General features: G+C 41.5%; 1 protein-coding gene across 3 annotated transcripts in view; it reads right to left on the bottom strand.

Moving 5' to 3' along the window:
* LOC109895421 (AT-rich interactive domain-containing protein 3B) overlaps positions 1-24,380 on the bottom strand; it is a 75,253-nt gene that overhangs the window by 12,373 nt on the left and 38,500 nt on the right. For all 3 annotated transcript variants that reach the window (XM_031830857.1, XM_031830859.1, XM_031830858.1), the window contains 2 exons: positions 17,448-17,525; positions 17,054-17,126 (listed from right to left, as the gene is read on the bottom strand). In XM_031830857.1, coding sequence (XP_031686717.1) covers positions 17,054-17,126; positions 17,448-17,525 — 151 coding nt within the window. The remainder of the gene's footprint in view (positions 1-17,053; positions 17,127-17,447; positions 17,526-24,380) is intronic.

Genomic DNA, 24,380 nt, shown 5'->3' with positions numbered 1-24,380 from the left:
GGTCATTACATGATGATCCCTGACCAATTATTTTGTAAAACAGCTGTCTGCATTAAAGAGTTCTATAATAAATAAATGATATATAGCTGACTTCACATTACTGGCACTCCAGCTGACAGGGGTAGAGAAGAGACAGGAAATGCATTTTTTACAGAATGTGCTGCCACGAGGTGTGGGGTTTCACTACCATCCTGCTCCACCTCTTCGGAAGTGAGGGAGGAGGAAAAGAGGAAGGAAAGAGAGGATGGAGAGAGGTGAGAGAGAGACAAGGACAGGCGGGAGCGCATTTATAAGCCCATTATCTAAAGGATATATTGCTTTCTGTGGACCCCCCCATGCTCTGAGAGAGGGAAGGAGCGGATGAGGTGGATGGGACAGCCAGCTGGATAAAGCCTGGATTACTGCTATAAAAAAAAAGGTGTCAGCCAAAACACAAATGGCCTCTGCCTCATGTCAGTGTCTGAGTCCTTTCAGATGATCACCCTCCCCCCCAAACCCCTTTGGATCCCAACCCACCACCAGCAATATCCAAGATTAGACCAAACAAGGGCCTGCAGCTCCCCACCACTGTTTTGTTCTGCCTCAGGCCCACTACAGCCCTTACTGCTCCTGCTGGATGTTTAGTTTACCCAGGGACCCAAGGCCATTTGGTTTACATGTTCATATGGTCGAGCCTGGTATTGTCAGGGCCTGCTATGCTGCTGCTGGAGCAGTGTTTGTTTGATTTTTAATGCCGGGCCGAGGGACATAGAAGGTAAAGTCCAACGACGGTATGGAATTCTTCAGCTATCTTTAGTCTGGGGAGAGCCATTCATATGCATCACATGACTGACCAATTCAGATCAAGTGGTACGGCACACGTACGTGGACACACAGCAGCCAACCAGCCCTCCTATCTATAGCGAGAGTTAAGATCACCCCTTATATATGTAGGAGGCCAATAACACCAGGCAGGCGAGGATATAAAAGCACAGCTGGGAGGGGGGGGGGGGGGGGTAGTGTCTCATGACAAACCATGAAAAATAAACCCCACAACAAACATTTGAGGAGTAGAGACCTTCCATTATATGTTAAACTCAGTACACAACATGTAAATCACTAGATTGAGGCCTGGGAATGAGAGCCTTTTTTATTTATAGGACAAATCCTTTGATACATCAAGTCTCGTCAATGATAAAGGAACAACAGTAACAACTCACAGAGTAGACCGTGATCTGGCTGCAGTCCAAAATGGGGACGGTAATCTCTCTCTCCTTGGGAACAATTAGTTCAGTAAGAAGATCAGCGATAAAGGGGTGAGAGAAGGAGCAAGAGAGAGAGAAACCTGACTCCCTCCTCTCGGGTCATAAAGATGGGTCACAAAGATGGGTCACCTGGTGAATTGGGGGAGGGGGATTGAAAGGACGGAATGTGGATAGTGTGAAAAGTGAGACTGTAACCCAAATCCCTTTGGTCCCTCGAGGCCAAGCGGGGTCTGGCTTGGACTACTGGCTGACTGGACTATAATCAAGAGTGCATCAGATAAAGAGGTGTGGGGGGGGGGGGGGGGGGGGGGGGGGGGTATTTACACCTTCATTTCACCCTGCAGGTAAACATGGCCCGGTAGACGGAAGAGATCTAGCCCTGATCTCAAATCCCTCAACCGGAGATCAAACCATAGCCTACACTTTTACATTTGTATTCAGTTTCAGTAGTCTAATAACCAAATTGCACTGGCGGGTAAATCTCTGTCAATTATTTATTTTTTTAAAGCAAAAATTGGCTTGATGAAATTTGACATGAGCACATTACTAGACGGCTTTTTGATCTCCACTGTGCTTCTACGTTTACTCTCCCCGTCAAAATATGAAACGTCATCATTCTCGTCTGAGGTAATCAAGTGAGACAGGTCTGAAATCAGCTGCTCCTCAAATAACAATAGAGCAGTGACCACAGAGGCGGTCAACTAAAACAGGGCTGGTTTAGAGGGCAGGTAGGGGACAGAAACCTCTCCACCGGCAGGTGGACCATTGACAGGGTCTCAGTGGACCTCTGCTCCCCCCACTCCTCACTTTATTTCATAGATAACTGCTCCCAATCAATGGACACCCAGATTGACAGATAAAGCCATCAGCTGGCGAGCCTCATTTGGAGCCCAGCAAGAGATCAATACAGGAGCATCAGCTGCTGTGGACTGGGGATAGCATAGGGTCTGGAGGAGAGGAAACCAGGCACCCCTCACAACTCAATACAAAACCCTCTCTATGGTAACTGCTGATTGGAACATTGAGCTGGAATGGAACAGTCTATATACGTGGACCATAGTAGCGTGGGCTGACATTGTAACCTAGAGAAAGCAATAAAAAGGTGTAGGATCGATACTGTACCACTGACTGTGTGCGTAAATGAGTACAACGCGGACTAAGGCTCTTTTGAGACATCCTTTATCCCCCGACAGTACAGACATCTGTCATTCCTTGTTTCTCTTGAAAACCCAACGTGTACCAGTACATTACTGAGTCGTATGTAACGGTACTATATATACCATACTGTATGTCAGTGCAGGGCTATTGTGCTGGTGAAGATCTCCTTCAGGGGCCGTTAACTATTTCAGTCCATCCATCACTGGATTGCAACTCCAGTGCACACAGAACAGGACAATGGTCAGATTGAAACCTTGTCAAATAGAGTAGGGAATCGTCACAGCTCTATTCATTTTGTTTTTGTCTGCAACATTTACATCACTGAATACACCCCACAACCAAGTAGATTGATTCAGGAAAGGACAGGAAGAGGTGGGGGTGGGGAGAGGAAGAAAGAAAGAAAGACACTAAAACATAAAAGAAGGGCGGGCCCCTGATGGTACCGAAACTAAAAACAAATAGGATGGAGTAGATTCCCATCGAGCTAACATCAGGAAAACCCCAATTTCCTTTGGTTTTGAAGTGTGGAAAAACAGAGGACAGACGGGTCTGCCTGTGGATGAGCCTGCATCTAAATACAGCTTTGTAATTTGGGCGGGCGGGGTTTTAAAATTACCCAAGACAATCTCAGACCTCTAACATATCAACACGCTGACCACATCTTTGATCAAAAAAAGAGAGAAATGTCTGCAGCTAAGAATACTTGTCCTTTTTGGCATCTGTAAAGATTCTATAAGGCATTTATTATAAAGCAGTGGCTCTGACTGCGCTGGGCTGGGGTTGGCCCTGCGGTTCCCACCCTTTCCTCCCTCAGGGGCCCACTCTACTCTGCCAGCCCATCCCCAGCTCCTGCCTGTCTGGACCAGCCCCAGACCCAAACTGTGTCTCAAATAGCACCATATTCCCCATATATTGCAGAACTTTTAACCAGGGCACAGGTCAAAAGTAGTGCTCATAGGGCTCGGGTCAAAAGCAGTAAACTATATAGGGAATAGGGTGCTGTTTGGGACACACCCCCAGTGTCTGCTCCAGTGACGGATCGCCCATTTCCAAGGGAAATGAAAGACTGTGGCCTTGTTTCCAAACACGCAGGCCTGATGCCTCCCTTCGCTCCACTTCCCCTCTGATGCCTCTGTAGTTGTGGCACCCTCTCCCCTCTCTCCTTTCCCTGTTCCTCCTCTGTCTGTTGGTTACCTTCATCCCTCTTGCAGTCCAGACACGTGGCGGCCTTTCCCTAGTCTGCTGTCCGTCAGTGTTCCCCCTATCAAAAAGGCGGGGCACCCCAGTTTTAGGGGCTCATTAATCATTCTATTCGGGACAGGAGGCCCCTTAATCCAGCCCCTCCCCCTACCGCCTGCCCTGCGCACTACCCTCAGCCCCTATCCCCCACGGTCTTATCAAGTTTCAGTGGCTGTAACTGTAGCACAATAAACAGAGGGAAAATGGGGTGAGGGGAGAAGAGAGGGAAAATGGGGTGAGGGGAGACGAGGGAGGAGGACAGAGGAGAGATTTTCAAGTACCACCACATTTCTATTCTGGCCCCAGTCACTGTTCTTTACAGACATGTTTCACACACTTCTCACAAGGAGCTGAATCTGTGAGCTAGTCATCTATATAACGTGTTGCTACACTCACGGTTGCTACACTCACGGTTTTGAGTTAGTAGCGTAGTGAAACCAGAATGAAATTCAAATAAATGGTTTCTAAATCAGTGCACCATATGAGTAGCCTGACGTTTTACCACCTCTCAGACCAGCGGGGGAGGTTAGTTTCAACAGGTTTGGATTCAGTTGGAAACCATTTTGCTCACACAACACCTACTATAATAGTATGGACAGATGTGCTCATATGAAAGAGCTGGTAAAACTCTCAGGCAAGTCATTTCCAGAAACTGTTAAATGAAAATAAAGCCCTATTAAACAGGCCACAGAATGTTCCCATTGTAGCTCTGCTAAAGTGTGAGTGTGTACAGCACAGCGCACCTCCCTGTCCTGTATGGGGGGGGGGGGGCTCTGTAGCGTGAGTGTTAGCCCTGCTCAGAGTGGTAATGTAATGCATACATGGATCCCCTGGAGCCCATTTGTGGTGTAATTGGTGTGGACAGAGCACTCCGTCTCTGGGTTACTGTTAGGGACTTCCTGGCGTCCACTGTTCCCACGCCGCTACACTACGCAGCCCTGGCCGCCAACACATCGCCAAGCCAACGTGGCCCGGCCCTCAGTAAACACAGCTGACTGACCGACAGCCTGGTAACATTAAGACGATTAGGGCACAACTACTGTCAGCCTCGAGATTCACTCACTAGCTAATAGGCCTGGCTGTGCTGAGCCGGCTGGCGGAGCTACTGTAGTTCAAAGAGAAGCCTGCCTTCAACAAATCCAAATCAATTCAGAGTTTATTAGTCACATGCACAGGGTCGCAGATGTAATTGCAGGGTACAGTGAAATTCTTAAGCTCAGAGTTCCAACAACACAGGTTAAAAAGAAGTGAATGAAACAATAAAATAATACTAAGTAAAATAATAGAATAGAAAACGATCACAAGACAACATTTTAATTTTTTTGTTGACCTTTATTTAACTAGGCAAGTCAGTTAAGAACAAATTCTTATTTTCAATGACGGCCTAGGAACAGTGGGTTAACTGCCTGTTCAGGGGCAGAACGACAGATTTGTACCTTGTCAGCTTGGGGATTTGAACATGAAACCTTTCGGTTACTAGTCCAAAGCTCTAACCACTAGGCTACCCTGCCTAGTGTACAAAACATTTCCATGACAGACTGACCAGCTGAATCCAGGTGAAAGCTAGGATCCCTTATTGATGTCACTTGTTAAATCCACTTCAAATCAGTGTAGATGAAAGGGAGGAGACAGGTTAAATAAAGATTTTTAAGTCTTGAGACAATTAAGACATGGATGTGTGTCATTCAGAGGGTGAATAGGGGTGAATGGACAAAAGATTGAAGTGCCTTTGAACTGAGTATGGTAGTAGGTACCAGGCACACCGGTTTCAGGAAGGTGACTTTTATATTTCGTATACTCAGTGTATATTTACAACTAGTTTTAAATTCTATACAGCTGCTGCAGTTAAAAGTGGTGATGTGCGTAAACAAGGATACGTGTCCACAGAATGACGAGTGAGTAACAAGAATACATGTCCATTGGGGTTGAGTGGGGGAAACAAGTAGCTGACTAGTGGTGGCTACTCATGATGCAAAACCACCATCAGATCAGTTTCTGTCCCTCTCTCCAGTCCACTGTTCTGGTTAAATGGCACAGACAAGGCCGGCTTACAGCATTTCAATCTAAATCTTTACTACGGAGGATTTCCCTATAATAACCTCTTACTCCAATAGCCAAACAAACCCCCAGCATCAGGTTTTTTGACGCATCAACTTCCTACAGTACACTCAACACTAAACCATGTTTGGGCGATATACAGCCGTGGCCAAAAAAATATTAGCACCCTCACACTTTTTTCAAGTAACTCACAATTTCCCCTAAAAATAAGTTGAAATTGAACAAAGTATTTGGTCTCCACAATTCTTTATTTCACTGTTAATATTACAGAACCTTTGTTATTAATTCAGAACCTAATATATCCATTCAACAGACAAAATTATTGACACTAGACTTAATATTTGGTAGCACAGCCTTTGGTCAAAATAACTGCAATCAAGCGCATCCTATAGCCATCGATGAGCTTCCTGCACCTCTGTACTGGTAGTTTGGCCCACGCCTCTTGGTCAAACTGCTCCAGTTCTCCCAGATTAGAAGGGTGCCTTCTCCCAACTGCTGTTTTCAGATCTCTCCACAAGTCTTCAATGGGACTTCGATCTAGACTTGTTGCTGGCCACTTCAGAACAGTCCAGCATTTTGTCTCGAGTCTTTCCTGGGTGCTTTTTGAAGTGTGTTTGGGGTCATTGTCCTGCTGGAAGACGACTACCATTTATACTGTATCAAATCAAATCACATTTTATTTGTCACTGAATACAACCGTGAAATGCTTACTTACAAGCCCTTGACCATCAATGCAGTTAAGAAAATCGAGTTAAGAGATTATTTATTAAATAAACTAAAGTAAAAAACAAAATTATAACAAAAAATAACAATAAGGCTATATACAGGGGCTACCGAGTCAATGGGCGGGGGTACAGGCTAGTTGAGGTCATTTTTACATGTAGGTAGGGGTAAAGTGACTATGCATAGAAAATAAACAGTGAGTAGCAGCAGTGTAAAAACGAGAGGGGGGCAGGGGTGGGTCTATGCAAATCGTCTGGGTGGCCATTTGATTCATTGTTCAGCAGTCTTATGGCTTGGAAGTAGAAGCTGTTAAGGAGCCTTTTGAACCTAGACGTGGCCCTCCGGTACCACTTGCCATAAGGTAGCAGAGAGAACAGTTTATGACTTGAGTGACAGGAGTCTGACAATTTTTCAGGACTTCTTCTGACACCGCCACCGTATACTAGGGTATTTCATAATACCAACGGTATGATTTTCAATACAATTATAGGGAGTTAGGGGCACAGCTGCAAGGGTGCACGCTACACCACCCACTGCTTATAAATATAAGAAATCTAAGATGTGTCAAATGAATGATATCCTGCTCTGGGCTCCAGCTATTCATTTGGTCTGCTAGCTAAGTGGCTAGATGTCAAGATCAAGTTTAATGGTTACAGCAAAGACATTAAATCACCTCATGGATCAAGATTGGTCTTGTCAAAACTGTTTTGTGTGTATTTAAAAATACATTTTTTAAATGATATACATACATATATTTTTTTGTTTGTTGCCACATTTGGTAATAGCGTATACCCACCCCGGTGTGGTACAGTATGAAAGTCTGGATACTGCCCAACCCTACACTAGAAGCGCTACTATATAAGCTTCCCAATTACTAAACTTTGTTGTTAAAGTATAAAAACATGAGATCCCAAACCTGTTAACACGGTTGCTTAACTCTTGACATTCCTCGGGTCTCCTCCGAACAAAGTAAATATGCTTTTAGTTTTAACGTTCCACATGTTTTGGAATGACTTACAAAATGCATTACATTTGGATTCCCTGGTTACCCCAGAGCAGTTTAAACCCCTGATGATAATTTTTTTAATTGTATTTCACCTTTATTTAACCAGGTAGGCCAGTTGAGAACAAGTTCTCATTTACAATTGCAACCTGGCCAAGATAAAGCAAAGCAGTTCAACACATACAACGACACAGAGTTACACATGGAGTAAAACAAACATACAGTCAATAATACAGTAGAAGTGAGCAAGTGAGGTGAGATAAGGGAGGTAAAGGCAAAAACAAAAGTCCATAGTGGCAAAGTAAATATAATACAGCTAGTAAAACACTAGAATGGTAGATTTGCAGTGGAAGAATGTGCAAAGTAGAAATAAAAATGAAAATAGTTCACCAAGGTATGCAACTGTTATGATATATTGACTTTAATTACTTGTTTATAATGGCTGTGATGTTTGTAATGTTCTAATGTAATGCACTTGTTATTCTATCTTGTAGTTTATCTTTATGTCATCAGGGCACCATTGAAAATGAGATTCTGGTCTCAATTGGTCTCCACTGAATAAATCAAAGTTAATGAAAAAAAATATATATATACGACAAGACAGGACACTTCTTCACAGGCAGCAGGGACAACTGGGGTGGATCAAACCATTCTCTAGTTTGGAGGGGTCTATCTTTTTGTTGGAGAGGTGTGTGTGGGGGGGGGTTAAACACTTGTCTTAACCCCACTCTCTCCGTCCCGTGATTCCCTAAACAGAAGTCTCTCACACTCGTTCTGTCCATCAGACCTAGGCACCATTAATCATCTCAAGTGGACAGCGGTGACAGACATTTGGCTGCTTTGCACTGTTTAAAAAAAAAAGAATTTAAGTGCCCGTTTCTCCTAGTCTCCCTTACTGCTCCCTCCCAGCCCATCTCAGAGCAAGAGGTGAGGGAGGGGTGTCAAACCAAAACAAACAATCACCCATCTGCTTAAATCGAAGCCTTTAAGACAGTTAATAGCAACACAACAGTGTCAAAGTTTTTCTCCACGTTCCCAACGAGAGAGAATGCAGGAAGTGAAACGGATATGATAAACAATCAGGCTACAGGAAAACACGGCAGCTAAACACTCCTGAGTCCTCAGCCACCAATTGAAGAGGAAACGTTGCTGCTGTTGCTGCTACTCTAATGTGGGGCGTGTCAATGGGCCTCTTCATAGGCTCATTGGGTGTATGACAGCTGGTGAAATTCCTCAACAATGAACACACAAACACGCCTGTTTTTAGGCACACAAGGCCAAATGGGATTCTCTCGTAAGCTTCCTTTCAGTTATTTCCCACTTCCCAAGGACTTGGGGGGGCATGAAGTGGGTAATTGCTCCTCCATTTGGGCCTCTCAACCTTCCCATTTCCTCTTTTCTTTCTTTCACTCCTCAGAAACTCACACTCTCTTCTCCAACTAACATCTTTGATCAGCTGTCAGCTGTCCAAATATATTCAATATCATTAGCTTAGAGTGTTTTCTCCTACTTCAAAACAAGGTAATAATGAGAAAAAAAATGTACCCTCAAAGCACAACTGAAAATGAAATGCAGTATCCCAGTATAAATCTGTATTTTCATTTGATAGTGCAGCAGAAGCCACAAAAACAAACCAAAAAAATGGAGTACAGTGCCTCATAACAGGGCCGGACATCATTTTGTCAGAGAGATCACCGGCCTGGCCTGCGAGGCAAGCGGCTGAGGGCTGCATCTCACGGTAGTCCTGGGGAATGTGTGCTGTGCTGCCCTGTTCTCACAGCCGAGTGGGAAGACAGCCAAGCAATTTGTTCGCCATGATTAAGGCCCCGATTTAGGAGACAGCGGAGGTCAGCCAAGTGCCGCTTATTGAAGTAGAAAAAAGGAGAGGGGGGTTCTTTCTCTCTCAGGCCACAAAAGAGGTATTGACAGGGTAGCCACGTAGGTGAAATTCTTTGCTGCACCATGGTAATGACAGGATAGAAAACATCTCCGCTAAAAGCATTGACCTTCTGGTTCTAGAATGATCCTGTGATATCATCAATAAAGAAGCCTGGGGGTTATCACTCTCTCAGTGAATCTTATTGGAAACACAACACAGCTATAAATCAGGACTCACCCATCACCACTCACAATTATCTTGAAATTACTTTTGAATAACTTATTTGACTCATCACTGCTGCTACTGTTTAATATCTGTCACTTTATTCCTAGTTATATGTACAGTACCAGTCAAAAGTTTGGACACACCTACTCTTTAATCTTACTATTTTCTACATTGTAGAATAATAGTGAAGACATCAAAACTATGAAATCATGTAGTAACCGCCCCCCCCCCCCCCAAAAAGAGTTAAATCAAAATAGACTTTGTATTTGACTCTTCAAAGTAGCCACCCTTTGCCTTGATGACAGCTTTGCACACTCTAGCATTCTCTCAACCAGCTTCATGAGGAATGCTTTTCCAATAGTCTTGAAGGAGTTCCCACATATGCTGAGCACTTGTTGGCTGCTTTTCCTTCACTCTGCGGTCCAACTTATCCCAAACCATCTCAAAATGGGTTGAGGTCGGTGATTGTGGAGGCTATGTAATCCGATGCAGCACTCCACCACTTTCCTTGGTTAAATAGCCAATACACAGCCTGGAGGTGTGTTTAAGGTCATTGTCCTGTTGAAAAATATATGAAAATGGGACTAAGCGCAAACCAGGTGGGATGGCGTATCGCTGCAGAATGCTGTGGTAGCCATGCTGTTTAAGTTTGTCAGTGATTTATTTAGAATTCAAGACTATGTCACCAGCAAAGCACCCCCACACCATCTCACCTCCTCCTCCATGCTTCATGGTGGGAACCACACATGCTGAGATCATCCATTCACTTACTCTGCATCTCACAAAGAGACAGCGGTTGGAATCAAAAATCTCAAATTTGGACTCATCAGACCAAAAGGACAGATTTCCACCTGTCTAATATCCAATGCTTGTGTTTCTTGGACAAAGCAAGTGTTCTTCTTATTTGTGTCCTTTAGTTTTGGTTTCTTTGCAGCAATTCGACCATGAAGTAAGGCCTGATTCACGCAGTCTCCTCTGAAAAGTTGATGTTGAGATGTGTTACTTGAACTCTGTGAATCATTTATTTGGGCTGCAATCTGAGGTACAGTTAACTATAATGAAGTTATCCTCTGCAGAAAAGGTAACTCAGGGTCTTCTTTTCTTGTGGCGGTCCTCATGAGAGCCAGTTTCGTCATAACGCTTGATGGTTTTTGTGGCTGCACTTGAAGAAACGTTCAAAGTTCTTTTCCAGATTGACTCTTAAAGAAATGATGGACTGTCGTTTCTCTTTGCTTATTTGAGCTGTTCTTGCCATAGCCTTATTTTGGTATGAGACCAAGTCCATACTATCTTCTGTATACCACCCCTACCTTGTCACAACAACTGATTGGCTAAAATGCATTAAGAAATTAACTTTTAACAAGGCACACCTATTAATCGAAATGCATTCCAGGTGAAGCTGGTTGAGAAAATACCAAGAATGTGCAAAGCTGTCATCAAGGCAAAGGGTGGCTACTTTGAAGAATCTAAAATCAAAAATATATTCTGATTTATTTAACACTTTTTTGGTTACTACGTGATTCCATGTGTTATTTCATAGTTTTGATGTCTTCACTATTATTTTACAATGTAGAAAATAGTAAAAAATAAAAACCCTTGAATGAGTTGGTGTGTCCAAAATATTGACTGGTACTGTACACCTTTAGCTAACTCAATTACCTTGTAACCCTGCATATCAAATTGGTACTGGTACCACTTGTATATAGCCAAGTTATTTACTCATTGTGTATATATGCCATACAACACTCCTTCCGTGGCCTCCAACTGCTCTTAAACGCTAGTAAAACCAAATGCATGCTTTTCAACCATTCGCTGCCTGCACCCGCACGCCCGACTAGCATCACCACCCTGGATGGTTCCGACCTAGAATATGTGGACATCTATAAGTACCTAGGTGTCTGGCTAGACTGCAAACTCTCCTTCCAGACTCATATCAAACATCTCCAATCCAAAATCAAATCTAGAGTCGGCTTTCCATTTCGCAACAAAGTCTCCTTCACTCACACCGCCAAACGTACCCTGGTAAAACTGACTATCCTACCGATCCTCGACTTCGGCGATGTCATCTACAAAATAGCTTCCAATACTCTACTCAGCAAACTGGATGCAGTTTATCACAGTGCCATCCATTTTGTTACTAAAGCACCTTATACCACCCACCACTGCGACCTGTATGCTCTAGTCGGCTGGCCCTCGCTACATGTTCGTCGCCAGACCCACTGGCTCCAGGTCATCTACAAGTCTATGCTAGGTAAAGCTCCGCCTTATCTCAGTTCACTGGTCACGATGGCAACACCCACCCGCAGCACGCGCTCCAGCAGGTGTATCTCACTGATCATCCCTAAAGCCAAAACCTCATTTAGCCGCCTTTCCTTCCAGTTCTCTGCTGCCTGTGACTGGAACGAATTGCAAAAATCTCTGAAGTTGGAGACTTTTATCTCCCTCACCAACTTTAAACATCTGCTATCTAAGCAGCTAACCGATCGCTGCAGCTGTACATAGTCCATCGGTATATAGCCCACCCAATTTACCTACCTCATCCCCATACTGTTTTTATTTTATTTACTTTTCTGCTCTTTTGCACACCAGTATCTCTACCTGCACATGTTCATCTGATCATTTATCACTCCAGTGTTAATCTGCTAAATTGTAATTATTCACTCCTATGGCCTATTTATTGCCTACATCATGCCTTTTGCACACAATGTATATAGATTATTTTTTCCCCTACTATGTTATTGACTTGTTTATTGTTTACTCCATGTGTAACTCTGTGTTGTTGTCTGTTCACACTACTATGCTTTATCTTGGCCAGGTCGCAGTTGCAAATGAGAACTTGTTTTCAACTAGCCTACCTGGTTAAATAAAGGTGTTTTCAACTAGCCTACCTGGTTAAATAAAGGTGTTTTCAACTAGCCTACCTGGTTAAATAAAGGTGTTTTCAACTAGCCTACCTGGTTAAATAAAGGTGTTTTCAACTAGCCTACCTGGTTAAATAAAGGTGTTTTCAACTAGCCTACCTGGTTAAATAAAGGTGTTTTCAACTAGCCTACCTGGTTAAATAAAGGTGTTTTCAACTAGCCTACCTGGTTAAATAAAGGTGTTTTCAACTAGCCTACCTGGTTAAATAAAGGTGTTTTCAACTAGCCTACCTGGTTAAATAAAGGTGTTTTCAACTAGCCTACCTGGTTAAATAAAGGTGTTTTCAACTAGCCTACCTGGTTAAATAAAGGTGTTTTCAACTAGCCTACCTGGTTAAATAAAGGTGTTTTCAACTAGCCTACCTGGTTAAATAAAGGTGTTTTCAACTAGCCTACCTGGTTAAATAAAGGTGTTTTCAACTAGCCTACCTGGTTAAATAAAGGTGTTTTCAACTAGCCTACCTGGTTAAATAAAGGTGTTTTCAACTAGCCTACCTGGTTAAATAAAGGTGTTTTCAACTAGCCTACCTGGTTAAATAAAGGTGTTTTCAACTAGCCTACCTGGTTAAATAAAGGTGTTTTCAACTAGCCTACCTGGTTAAATAAAGGTGTTTTCAACTAGCCTACCTGGTTAAATAAAGGTGTTCTCAACTAGCCTACCTGGTTAAATAAAGGTGTTTTCAACTAGCCTACCTGGTTAAATAAAGGTGTTTTCAACTAGCCTACCTGGTTAAATAAAGGTGTTTTCAACTAGCCTACCTGGTTAAATAAAGGTGTTTTCAACTAGCCTACCTGGTTAAATAAAGGTGAAATAAAACAAATATTATTATGTGTTTAACTTTTCTATTATTTCTCCATTTCTTTCTCGCTGCAGGGCCTGTAAGTAAGCATTTCACTGTTATTCCACACCTGTTGTTTACGAAGCATGTGACACAACTAATTTGATTTTGAAACTCATCCTGGCACCATGTTCTGAACAAAATGATGCATCATGAATGAAACCAGATTGAACTTGACTGGTTGTGAAAACAACACACTTGCAGTATGTAAGATAAAAAAGGAAACCACAAAAAACTGATTAAATCATCATCTATCCAGTTTTAGTCGGCTTGATGAAGATTCCCATCTGACCAACATAGTACAAGGGTCAGCCTTCCACTCCCCACTGTCAGAGCAGTGACATGCTAATTGGACAATGACAGATCCTCTCCCTCTCTAACTAATACATTATCCCCCAACAAGACATCTAAAACACACGTGCTAGGCCAAGCCAGCCAGGCCCAGGGACCAGGGTGGGGAGTCACTAGCTACCGCTGATTTCACTGGCCGTGTGAGGACACACATAAGGCTCTCTCTACAGGGACTCAAGTCATTTGACTGGATTGGAGTCTATGGCATCCGCCGTGACAATGTTTTGACAGTATCTTAGTTCACACACACATTGAAACTAACATTTTACATGTGGCTCTATACTCCAGCATTTTGGATTTGAGATCAAATGTTTCATGAGGTGACAGTACAGAATGTCAACTTTTATTTTAGGGTATTTTCATACATATCTGTTTTACCGTTTAGAAATGCAAGTACTTTATGTATCTAGTCCACCCATTTGAGAAAGTGAAGTATTTGGACAAAATTCACTTAGTGTATTAAAGTAGTCAAAAGTGTAGTATTTCGGCCCATATTCCTAGTACACAATGACTACATCAAGCATTTGACTCTACAAACTCGGGTTTATTTGCAGTTTGTGTTAGGTTTTGCTAAGTGCGTAACTTTGTGTTGCATATTATGGGTGGTCAGGGTCAATGGGTTCCGGGTTCAACACCCTTCATGGGGCAGGATAATAAAACAAGAAGAAATTGACTTGAAATGTTTCTGGAGTATTTTTAAGGGAAAATACATCCAAAACTTTCCTGATAATTTGGTCAATATATCCCAACCACAACTGAAATACCAATCATTTCTGTATTACTTTAAACTGTTGGTCTAACTCTAACAATTAAGAAAGAAACCATGCTTGACCATTTCTTGGTAGAATGACTGTGAAAGTCAGTTCTGGGGTTTGATTGAATGTTTGCTACGTTGCGTAACGGCTTGTACTGAATGACACTTCCCCAAAATGTTCTTCAACTTTCTTGAACAGACTTTAAGGTAGCCTCCATTTGCTCCGTTTGGTAGGTGTGCTGAGGTGTGGCTTGAAGCAATGAGTGACATATTTTAAGTGAAGCGGTGCATTTTGAATCCACAACAGAAACCCTCCCTGTTTTCAACCGGTCGTTCAGAACACCCCCGTTTCCATTTCATTGAATGTTGTATTATGTTTTGTTTTCTTACTAAACGCAGCCCCGGTGAATTTTCTACAACTAAATTAATCAAAGTAAAATGGTGACACCTTTAAAATATAATTTCCCCTTGAACAAATGTGCCTAACAAAATATTGGTCCATATTAACAGGCTGGTGTGTTATTTAGCAATACGCATTATCACCTGTAGCCCAAATTATGCAGCATAGTGGCTATAAATAAATAGGCAGAAACATGGGGTTGCCCATATGTATTTGTACTAATCATTAGCTAGAGCAGGGCTTCCCAAACCTTTTCAGTCATGGCTCCCTTTCATCTTGGGTGAACATCATTTTGGCCTTCAAAATTGTTTTCTAAACATAAATAAGGAGGATAGGTTGCTGCTACTGGTCAGAGTCTATGAGACAAGCAGGCTGCCTCTGACTGGGGAGAGAAACAGGCTTGTTTGAGCCTATTGCCTGAGGTTCAGAGAAACAACTTTTCTCTCATTCTGTAGCCTACAACAAACCCGTTGTTTCAAAGTTTATAATACTACCAAAGTTGTCTTTGAACTCTCAAAAATGAGCCCAATATAACCATTACCAATTATCACTGGCTTTGAAAAATAACACTCACATGCTAGATGCTTATCTTGTCACTTCGCAATACAAACTTTTCCATTTGAAAAATTGAATTTGTGTTTACATTTGTTTTATTTCTTTAAATAATTTCCAATTCATTAAATTCACCATGGTAGAGTGCCTTGAGAAAATATGCACCCAGTCACTACAAAGACACAGGCTCCCTTCCTAACTCAGTTGCCGGAGAAGAAGGAAAGCGCTCAGGGATTTCACCATGAGGCCAATGGTGATTTTAAAACTATTACAGAGTTGAATGGCTGTGATAGGAGATAACTGTGGATGGGTCAACAACATTGTAATTACTCCACAATACTAACATAAATTAAAGAGTGAAAAGGAGGAAGTAACGTTCTTTGTGCCTCTAAATTTCTCACTGAACCTTTTCCACAATTAATTCACGATTATCCATAATCATGGTAGTATCCACATGAATGCAGAAGTGTTCAGAAACATTATATTCTCACTCACAATAAAAGTGACTCCAAAATGACAATACATTGGTCACCATTCAGTTCCTATTGGGCAAAACATAACCAGAAACAACCAAAACAAACTACAAATGCATCCGAGTTTGTAGAGTCACAAGCTTGATGTTGTCATTGAGTGCAAGGAATATGGGACCAAATACTAAAGTTGACTACTTTAATACACTTTTAGTGAATTTGTCTAAATACGTGACTTCCTCAAATAGGGAGACTAGATACATGAAGTGCTTTCATTTCTAAACTGTAAAACAGATATTTATGAAAATGTCCTTCAATAAAAGGTGACATTCTGTACTGTTGCCTTATATGAAACACTTGATCTCAAATCCAAAATGGTGGAGTATAGAGACAAATAAAAAAATGTAGATTCACTGTCCAAATACATATAGAGAGGAGTGTACCTGGCAATTGAACATGACCTAAAAGCATTCTGAAAATGTGATATGACCACAGGGAAAAAGCTATGCTTATAAGATACTGGGAAAATACTGCAAATTACAGGTTGGATTGAACTGAGCCTTTTATCCCTTAGCAGTTCTGTAGTCTGAGGTGGTCTCTCTCATTTGAGTGACCATGTTTAGAAAGTAAACTGATTGTGGAGCCTTCCAGGCTGTTTGCTTAGTGAATTAGTCACAGCCTAAACAGGTCCTCTCAGGTCTGAGACTTGTGTGTGTGTGTGTGTGTGTGGGGGGGGGTCAGCAGGAGACTGATCTCACCTGACAAGCCCTCGAACACCTTTAACACAACGAAACAGGATTTACAGTGTTCTATAGTTTAAGTCTATTTTCTAGTTGACTACTCTTTCCTCTGAGGAGAGGAAAAGCTTGTTTTGTGTGTGTGTGTGTGTGTGTGTGTGTGTGTGTGTGTGTGTGTGCGCGCGTTAGAGGGGACACCAAGAGGCTGATCTCACTTTTAACACAGCGAAACAGGATTTACAGTGTTCTATAGTTTAAGTCTATTTTCTAGTTGACTACTTTCTCTGAGAAAGGGCTTGTTTCGTGTGTGTGCGTGCGTGCACTTGCATGCGACTGAAAGTGGAAGAGAAACTATGGTGTTGTGAATCATACAGGCAAGACACAATCTATGAGAATTTCAGTATCTCTACAAGTGAACCATAGTACATAGAAGAGGAAATGAATGTCGTCTAAATGGAAGTAGTAGGGGAAAGTTGCTTTCTAAACGTCAGTCTTCTTACCTCGTTTCTGCATGTAGGTGAACAGGTCATCCAGGAACTCCTTTCTGTTGGGGTCACTGTCAAGCTCATACAGCTGAAGGTGAAAGCCATCGAGTTACAGTCAGTCTTATCTTTTGATTTTAAATATACCACTCAAGTCCAACATGCATTTGTATTTATTGAATTGCTTCTAATCAATTGGCTAACTAAAGGAAAGCAGGAAGTATCATCAAGCAATCACTACTAATAAATAGTAAGGGTTCATTATATAAAATCTGACCTGTGACCTTCTCTACGAGATTAATAACATTCTTTCTTTACGGCTAGATAGGTATTTGATGACCTGTTGGAGCTGTGTTCTGAGTGCTAACCAAAGCCTGGTTCAGCCATAATGTGCTCCAGACCAGATACGTACCTTAGCAAAGTCTCTGGAGGCCTCTCCTCTTCCTCCTCTTCCACTGTCATTCTCATCTGCCCAAGCACCACTCCCATTCTGTAGAGAGATGACGCAGAGAATTAACATCCAGTACACCCAAACATACACATGCTTAGGGCTGTGGCAGTCATGAAATTTTGTCCACTGTTTTCTTTCATGCAAATGACTGCCAGTGTCACAGTAAATTACTGAAAATTACAAATTAAAAAACAGGTTTAGCATTTCAAAGGCTCCACACATACAAGCCACTGATGCGCGCCTATGGAACATTTACATTGAAAAAAAGGATAATAAATCTATTTAACCTTTTAGAACCCATAGTGTCTGTCAACGACCTTTCTTTCTATTACTATAGCGCCCGCGAACTGCCTTTTTTTCTGCAAGAATATCTGTGTCTCGCTAGCTAGCCTGTTAGGCAAGAAAAGTTGTGTGTGTCGGTAAATTTGGGCTGCGCACGCAAAGCGTCAACCTTGTGCTTTGCTTGAGACGCTGTCACTAGGTCATCTCACTCCTTCCATACAAAGACAACCAGCTAACTACGCCCATAGAAATATATTAAGATTTGCTTTAAACCGGTTAGGCTAAATTGCAGAAGGTCATCTTTGCAATCTTTTACTTTCAACATTCTAAATAAATAAACAATAGTTGAAGTGTTGAATCTGTAAACAGTTGTGCCACATACAATTGAGGTCAGAATATTACAGACACTTAGGTTGGAGTCATTAAAACTCATTTTTCAACCACTCCACAAATTTATTGTTAACAAACTATAGTTTTGGCAAGTCGGTTAGGACATCGACTTTGTGCATGACATAAGTCATTTTTCTAACAGTTGTTAACAGACAGATTATTTCACTTACAATTCACTGCATCACATTTCCAGTGGGTCAGAAGTTTACATGCACTAAGTTGACTGTGCCTTTAAACAGCTTGGAAAATTCCAGAAAAGGATGTCATGGCTTTAGAAGCTTCTGATAGGCTAAAGGACATCATTTGAGTCAATTGGCGGTGTACTTGTGGATGTACAGCGGGGCAAAAAAGTATTTAGTCAGCCACCAATTGTGCAAGTTCTCCCACTTAAAAAGATGAGGCCTGTAATTTTCATCATAGGTACACTTCAACTATGACAGACAAAATGAGAAGAAAAAAAATCCAGAAAATCACATTGTAGGATTTTTTATGAATTTATTTGCAAATTACGGTGGAAAATAAGTATTTGGTCACCTACAAACAAGCTAGATTTCTGGCTCTCACAGACCTGTAACTTCTTCTTTAAGAGGCTCCTCTGTCCTCCACACGTGTTTGAACTTGTTATCAGTATAAAAGACACCTGTCCACAACCTCAAACAGTCACAATCCAAGCTCCACTATGGCCAAGACCAAAGAGCTGTCAAAGGACACCAGAAACAAAATTGTAGACCTGCACCAGGCTGGGAAGACTGAATCTGCAATAGGTAAGCAGCTTAGTTTGAAGAAATCAACTGTGGGAGCAATTATTAGGAAATGGAAGACATACAAGACCACTGATAATCTCCCTCGATCTGGGGCTCCACGCAAGATCTCACCCCGTGGGGTCAAAATGATCACAAGAACTGTGAGCAAAAATCCCAGAACCACACGGGGGGACCTGCAGTGCCAGACGTGTCCCCCTGCTTAAGCAAGTACATGTTCAGGCCCGTCTGAAGTTTGCTAGAGAGCATTTGGATGATCCAGAAGAAGATTGGGAGAATTTCATATGGACATTAGAAACCAAAATATAACTTTTTGTGTCGTGTTTGGAGGACAAAGAATGCTGAGTTGCATCCAAAGAACACCATACCTACTGTGAAGCATGGGGATGGAAACATCATGCTTTGGGGCTGTTTTTCTGCAAAGGGACCTGGACGACTGATCCGTGTAAAGGAAAGAATGAATGGGGCCATGTATTGTGAGATTGAGTGAAAACCTCCTTCCTTCAGCAAGGGCATTGAAGATGAAACGTGGCTGGGTCTTTCAGCATGACAATGATCCCAAACACACCGCCCGGGCAACGAAGTAGTGGCTTCGTAAGAAGCGTTTCAAGGTCCTGGAGTGGCCTAGCCCTCAACCCCATAGAAAATCTTTGGAGGGAGTTGAAAGTCCATATTGCCCAGCAACAGCCCCAAAACATCACTGCTCTAGAGGAGATCTGCATGGAGGAATGGGCCAGAATACCAGCAACAGTGTGTGAAATCCTTGTGAAGACTTACAGAAAACATTTGACAGCTGTCATTGCCAACAAAGGGTATATAACAAAGTATTGAGATAAACTTTTGTTATTGACCAAAAACGTATTTTCCACCATAATTTGCAAATAAATTCATAAAAAATCCTACAATGTGATTTTCTGGATTTTTTCTCTAATTTTGTCTGTCATAGTTGAAGTACACCTATGATGAAAGTTACAGGCCTCTCTCATCTTTTTTAAGTGGGGGAACTTGCACAATTGATAGCTGACTAAATACTTTTTTGCCCCACTCTATTTCAAGGCCTACCATCAAACTCAGTGCCTCCTTGCTTGACATCATGGGAAAATCAAAAGAAATCAGCCAAGACCTCACAATAAACATTGGAGACCTCCACAAGTCTGGTTCATCCTTGGGAGCAATTTCCAAATGCCTGAAGATATCACGTTCATCTGTAAAAACAATAGTACGCAAGAATAAACACCATGGGACCACGCAGACGTCATACTGCTCAGGAAGGAGACGCGTTCTGTCTCCTAGAGATGAACGTACTTTGTTGTGAAAAGTGCAAATCAATCCCAGAACAGCAGCAAAGGACTTTGTGAAGATGCTGGAGGAAACAGGTACAAAAGTACCTATATCCACAGTAAAACGAGTTGTATATCGACATAACCTGAAAGGCCGCTCAGCAAGGAAGAAGCCACCGCTCCAAAACCACCATAAAAAAAGCCAAACTACGGTTTGCAACTGCACATGGGGACAAAGATCGTACTCTTTGGAGAAATGTCCTCTGGTCTGATGAAACAAAAATAGAACTGTTTGGCCATAATGACCATCGTTATGTTTGGAGGAAAAAGGGGGACGCTTGCAAGCTGAAGAACACTGTGAAGCATGGGGGTGGCAGCATCATGTTGTGGGGGTGCTTTGCTGCAGGAGGGGCTGGTGCACTTCACAAAACAGATGGCCTCATGAAGAAGGAAAATGTGGATATATTATGTGAATATATTGAAGCAACATCTAAAGACATCTGTCAGGAAGCTAAAGCTTGGTCGCAAATGGGTCTTCCAAATGGACAAGCATACTTCCAAAGTTGTGGCAAAATGGCTTAAAGACAACAAAGTCAAGGTATTGGAGTGGCCATCACAAAGCTCTGACCTCAATCCTATAGAACATTTGTGGGAAGAACTAAAAAAGTGTGTACGAGCAAGGAGGCCTACAAACCTGACTCAGTTACAAAAGCTCTGTCAGGAGGAATGGGCCAAAATTCACCCAACTTATTGTGGGAAGCTTGTGGAAGGCTACCCGAAACGTTTGAACCAAGTTAAACAATTTAATGGCAATGCTACCAAATACTAATTGAGTTCATGTAAACTTCTGACCCACTGGGAATGTGATTAAATAAATAAAAGCTTAAATAAATCATTCTCTCTACTATTATTCTGACATTTCACATTCTTAAAACAAAGTGGTGATCCTAACTGACCTAAAACAGGGATTTTCTACTAGATTTAAATGTCAGAAATGGTTAAAAAAAAATGAGTTTAAATATATTTGGGGAAGGTGTATGTAAACTTCAACTGTACTTTGACTTCTTACCATCTATGAAAAGTAATCTGACCATGGGTCTTGAAGTGCCCTATATAGTCTTCATTGTTATAATCTAACCTATCTATAAACACAGTCGTCAATGTCTTTGTGTACTCACCATTCATGAACGTCTCTGTACTCCTGTCTGCTTATCTATCAGCCTGACATACAGCTCCAGTCTAAAGTTTGGACACACCTACTCATTCAAACCTACTCATGGTTGTAAATATATATATTTTTTTACTATTTCTACATTGTAAATAAAGAGTGAAGCCATTAAAACTATGAAATAACACATACGGAATAATGTAGTAACCAAAAAAAAGTGTGAAACAAATCCATATATATTGAATAATTATTTAATATTTCAGGTTCTTCAAATAGCTACCTTTTGCCTTGATGACAGCTTATAAATAAAAATAAAAATATTTATATATATATTATATATATATATATATATTCTACAATGTAGAAAATAGTACAAAAAGAAAAACCTTGCAATGAGTAGATGTGTCCAAAATGTTTGACTGGTACTGTACACACCATGAACTGAGAAACAATCTGGCCACTAAGGGCTACATAAAATAATTTTGATTGATTGATTTAAAGTGCTGTACAGCATCATGATGATACTGTTCACGGTGTGAGTGTGTAGAAGTCAAATGGGAGGGCTGTAACTACCACACAATTTATTATGGAACCCCCTAAGAGGTGATTATTAGGAAGACAGTATGTGTATGGTTGAGAAAGAGAGGAAGGAAGAGAGAGACAGTGTGAGAGGGAGAGAGATTATGTTCCTGACCACAATTGTTTCCTATTTGTTGCTTCCCTCCCTCCCTGCAGGTCAGTGAAAGTGAGGGAAGTGATGTGGAGTGTCAGGGCTCTGCAGCAGAAGGCAGGGAGGAAGAGATGATTGGAGAGATAGAGATGTGGAGCGAGGAGGAAGAGGAGAGTGATGAGGGAGGAAGGTGAGGAGAGTGATGAGGGAGGGAGAGAGAGGAGTGTGATGAGGGAGAGAGAGGGGAGTGATGAGGGAGAGGAGAATGATGAGGGAGAGGGAGGGAGTTAGTGGAGAGTGATGAGGGAAGGTAGAGGAATATGGAGAAGAGGAAGCAGAGGGAGAGCACACCCAAGAGGGGAGCCTACATTTCCATGGAGTGTTTCTGCCCCAAGTCCCACCATTCACCCTTGTACCACACCACCAGGGACTAAAGTGACAGTGGCGGGGGGTTTTGAGTTGTAGGAGACTGTTCTTTTTTCTTCACATCTGCTGTTTAACACCAACCTGTCTGCCACCACATCCAATTCACTGAATTGTTGTCAAAGTAGGCTACTATTTCTACATTTTGTGTCAGGCTTAGTCTGTATGAAATCTTATTGAAATAGTCTCCGAATAGTCATTTGCATTTTGACATTTTTACAGAAGAAAGAATCGTAGTTAATCAAATAGCTTACTTTGTGTGGATTTTGAAATACTTTCTGAATATTGTTCTCTGGTCACATTTCTGATTATTTAAAAAAAATATTTATATGTAAATAATATTTATAAGTATAATGCTATACTTGGTACATTTAGTGAGTAACGAACTACAATTTAAACTCCAGGGTTTGTTGAGTGTTTTATTGATAGTGATTGTAGACAAAAATGAGTTATTCCTACTGACATGAATGTGATCTTTAAAACTAAAACTCTTTGTTTTAGAGCTATTTATGTTTGAGAAAATTAGCTTCATCTTAAATTCTCAGTAATCTCAGCAGCAGCCTAGAATTGTATTGGGGTCTAAATGGTTATTATAAACTAGGTGGTTTATATTGTATACCTTAGGTATGACAGAATATTTGTTTTTACTGCTTTAAATTACATTGGTAACCAGTTTATAATAGCAATAAGGCAGCTCGGGAGTTTGTGGCATATGGCCAATATACCATGGCTAAGGGCTGTATCCAGGCACTCCACGTTGCATCGGGCATAAGAACAGCCCTTACCGGTGGTATATTGGCCATATACCACACCCCCTCGGGCCTTAATGCTTAAATACACACCCTCACAATAAACCATTTTTTACATTTTAGGCAGGTGCAAAGAAACCTGATATGAAGAAAATGTATTTTGGCCTACTGTATGTTATCTGGCTATGCGCCATGCTATAGGCTAGCTCATTTTTATTTTATTTCACCTTTATTTAACCAGGTAGGCCAGTTGAGAACAAGTTCTCATTTACAACTGCGACCTGGCCAAGATAAAGCAAAGCAGTGCGACAACAATACAGATTTACACATAAACAAGCGTACAGTCAATAACACAATAGAAGAATTTAGCTGACAAGATATGCTGATAAGCTCCGTGCAATTATTTTATATGATTTTATTGTAAGAATAACATAACCGAACTTATCTGAATAAAATAGAAAGGATATTTTTCACATTCCGGAGTGAGTGTGCATATTCAGTGGCAATGCGTAAAAGTGTTCATTTGAAACGTGCTAAATCTATACGCTAGATTTAGCATGATTTGGCAAATTTAGTTGTGAATGATACAAACCTTAGAAATGAAAACATATTGCAAATACAATATTGCACTCTGTTCCTTGCCTCAGGCTGCACACCATGTTCTCTCATCATAGCAACATGTTTCCACAATGAAACAAATGTAAATAAACTGTTGAATAAACTGACAGCCTCTATCTCTGCTCCAGAAAGGACTTGAGTAAGAGAGGATAAGAAGGAAATGCACGGTGGTGAGATATTTTATAGCTAAAAAGGTCATGTGTCAGCATATTCTTTAAGAAAATATAAAAATGGCCTATTACTAGGGATGCACGATATATTGGTGAACATATCGTAATCTGCCGATATTAACTAAAAATGCAAACATCGGTATCGGCCTGATGTCTAACTTAACGCCAATGTTAAAAACCGATGTCAAAACTACCGTTCATACCTAAACTCGCTGGCCATGTCAGAACACTGACATTCCTGTCTTGCAGGAAATCACGCACAGAACAAGCAGTATGGCTGGTGGCATTGTCATGCTGGAGGGTCATGTCAGGATGAGCCTGCAGGAAGGGTACCACATGAGGGAGGAGGATGTCTTCCCTGTTACGCACAGTGTTGAGATTGC

This window comes from Oncorhynchus kisutch, linkage group LG8, assembly GCF_002021735.2.
Source record: "Oncorhynchus kisutch isolate 150728-3 linkage group LG8, Okis_V2, whole genome shotgun sequence".
Taxonomy (NCBI): Eukaryota; Metazoa; Chordata; class Actinopteri; order Salmoniformes; family Salmonidae; genus Oncorhynchus; species Oncorhynchus kisutch.
The sequence above is the reverse complement of the archived record's forward strand: the minus strand, read 5'-3'. Positions and strand labels throughout refer to the sequence as shown.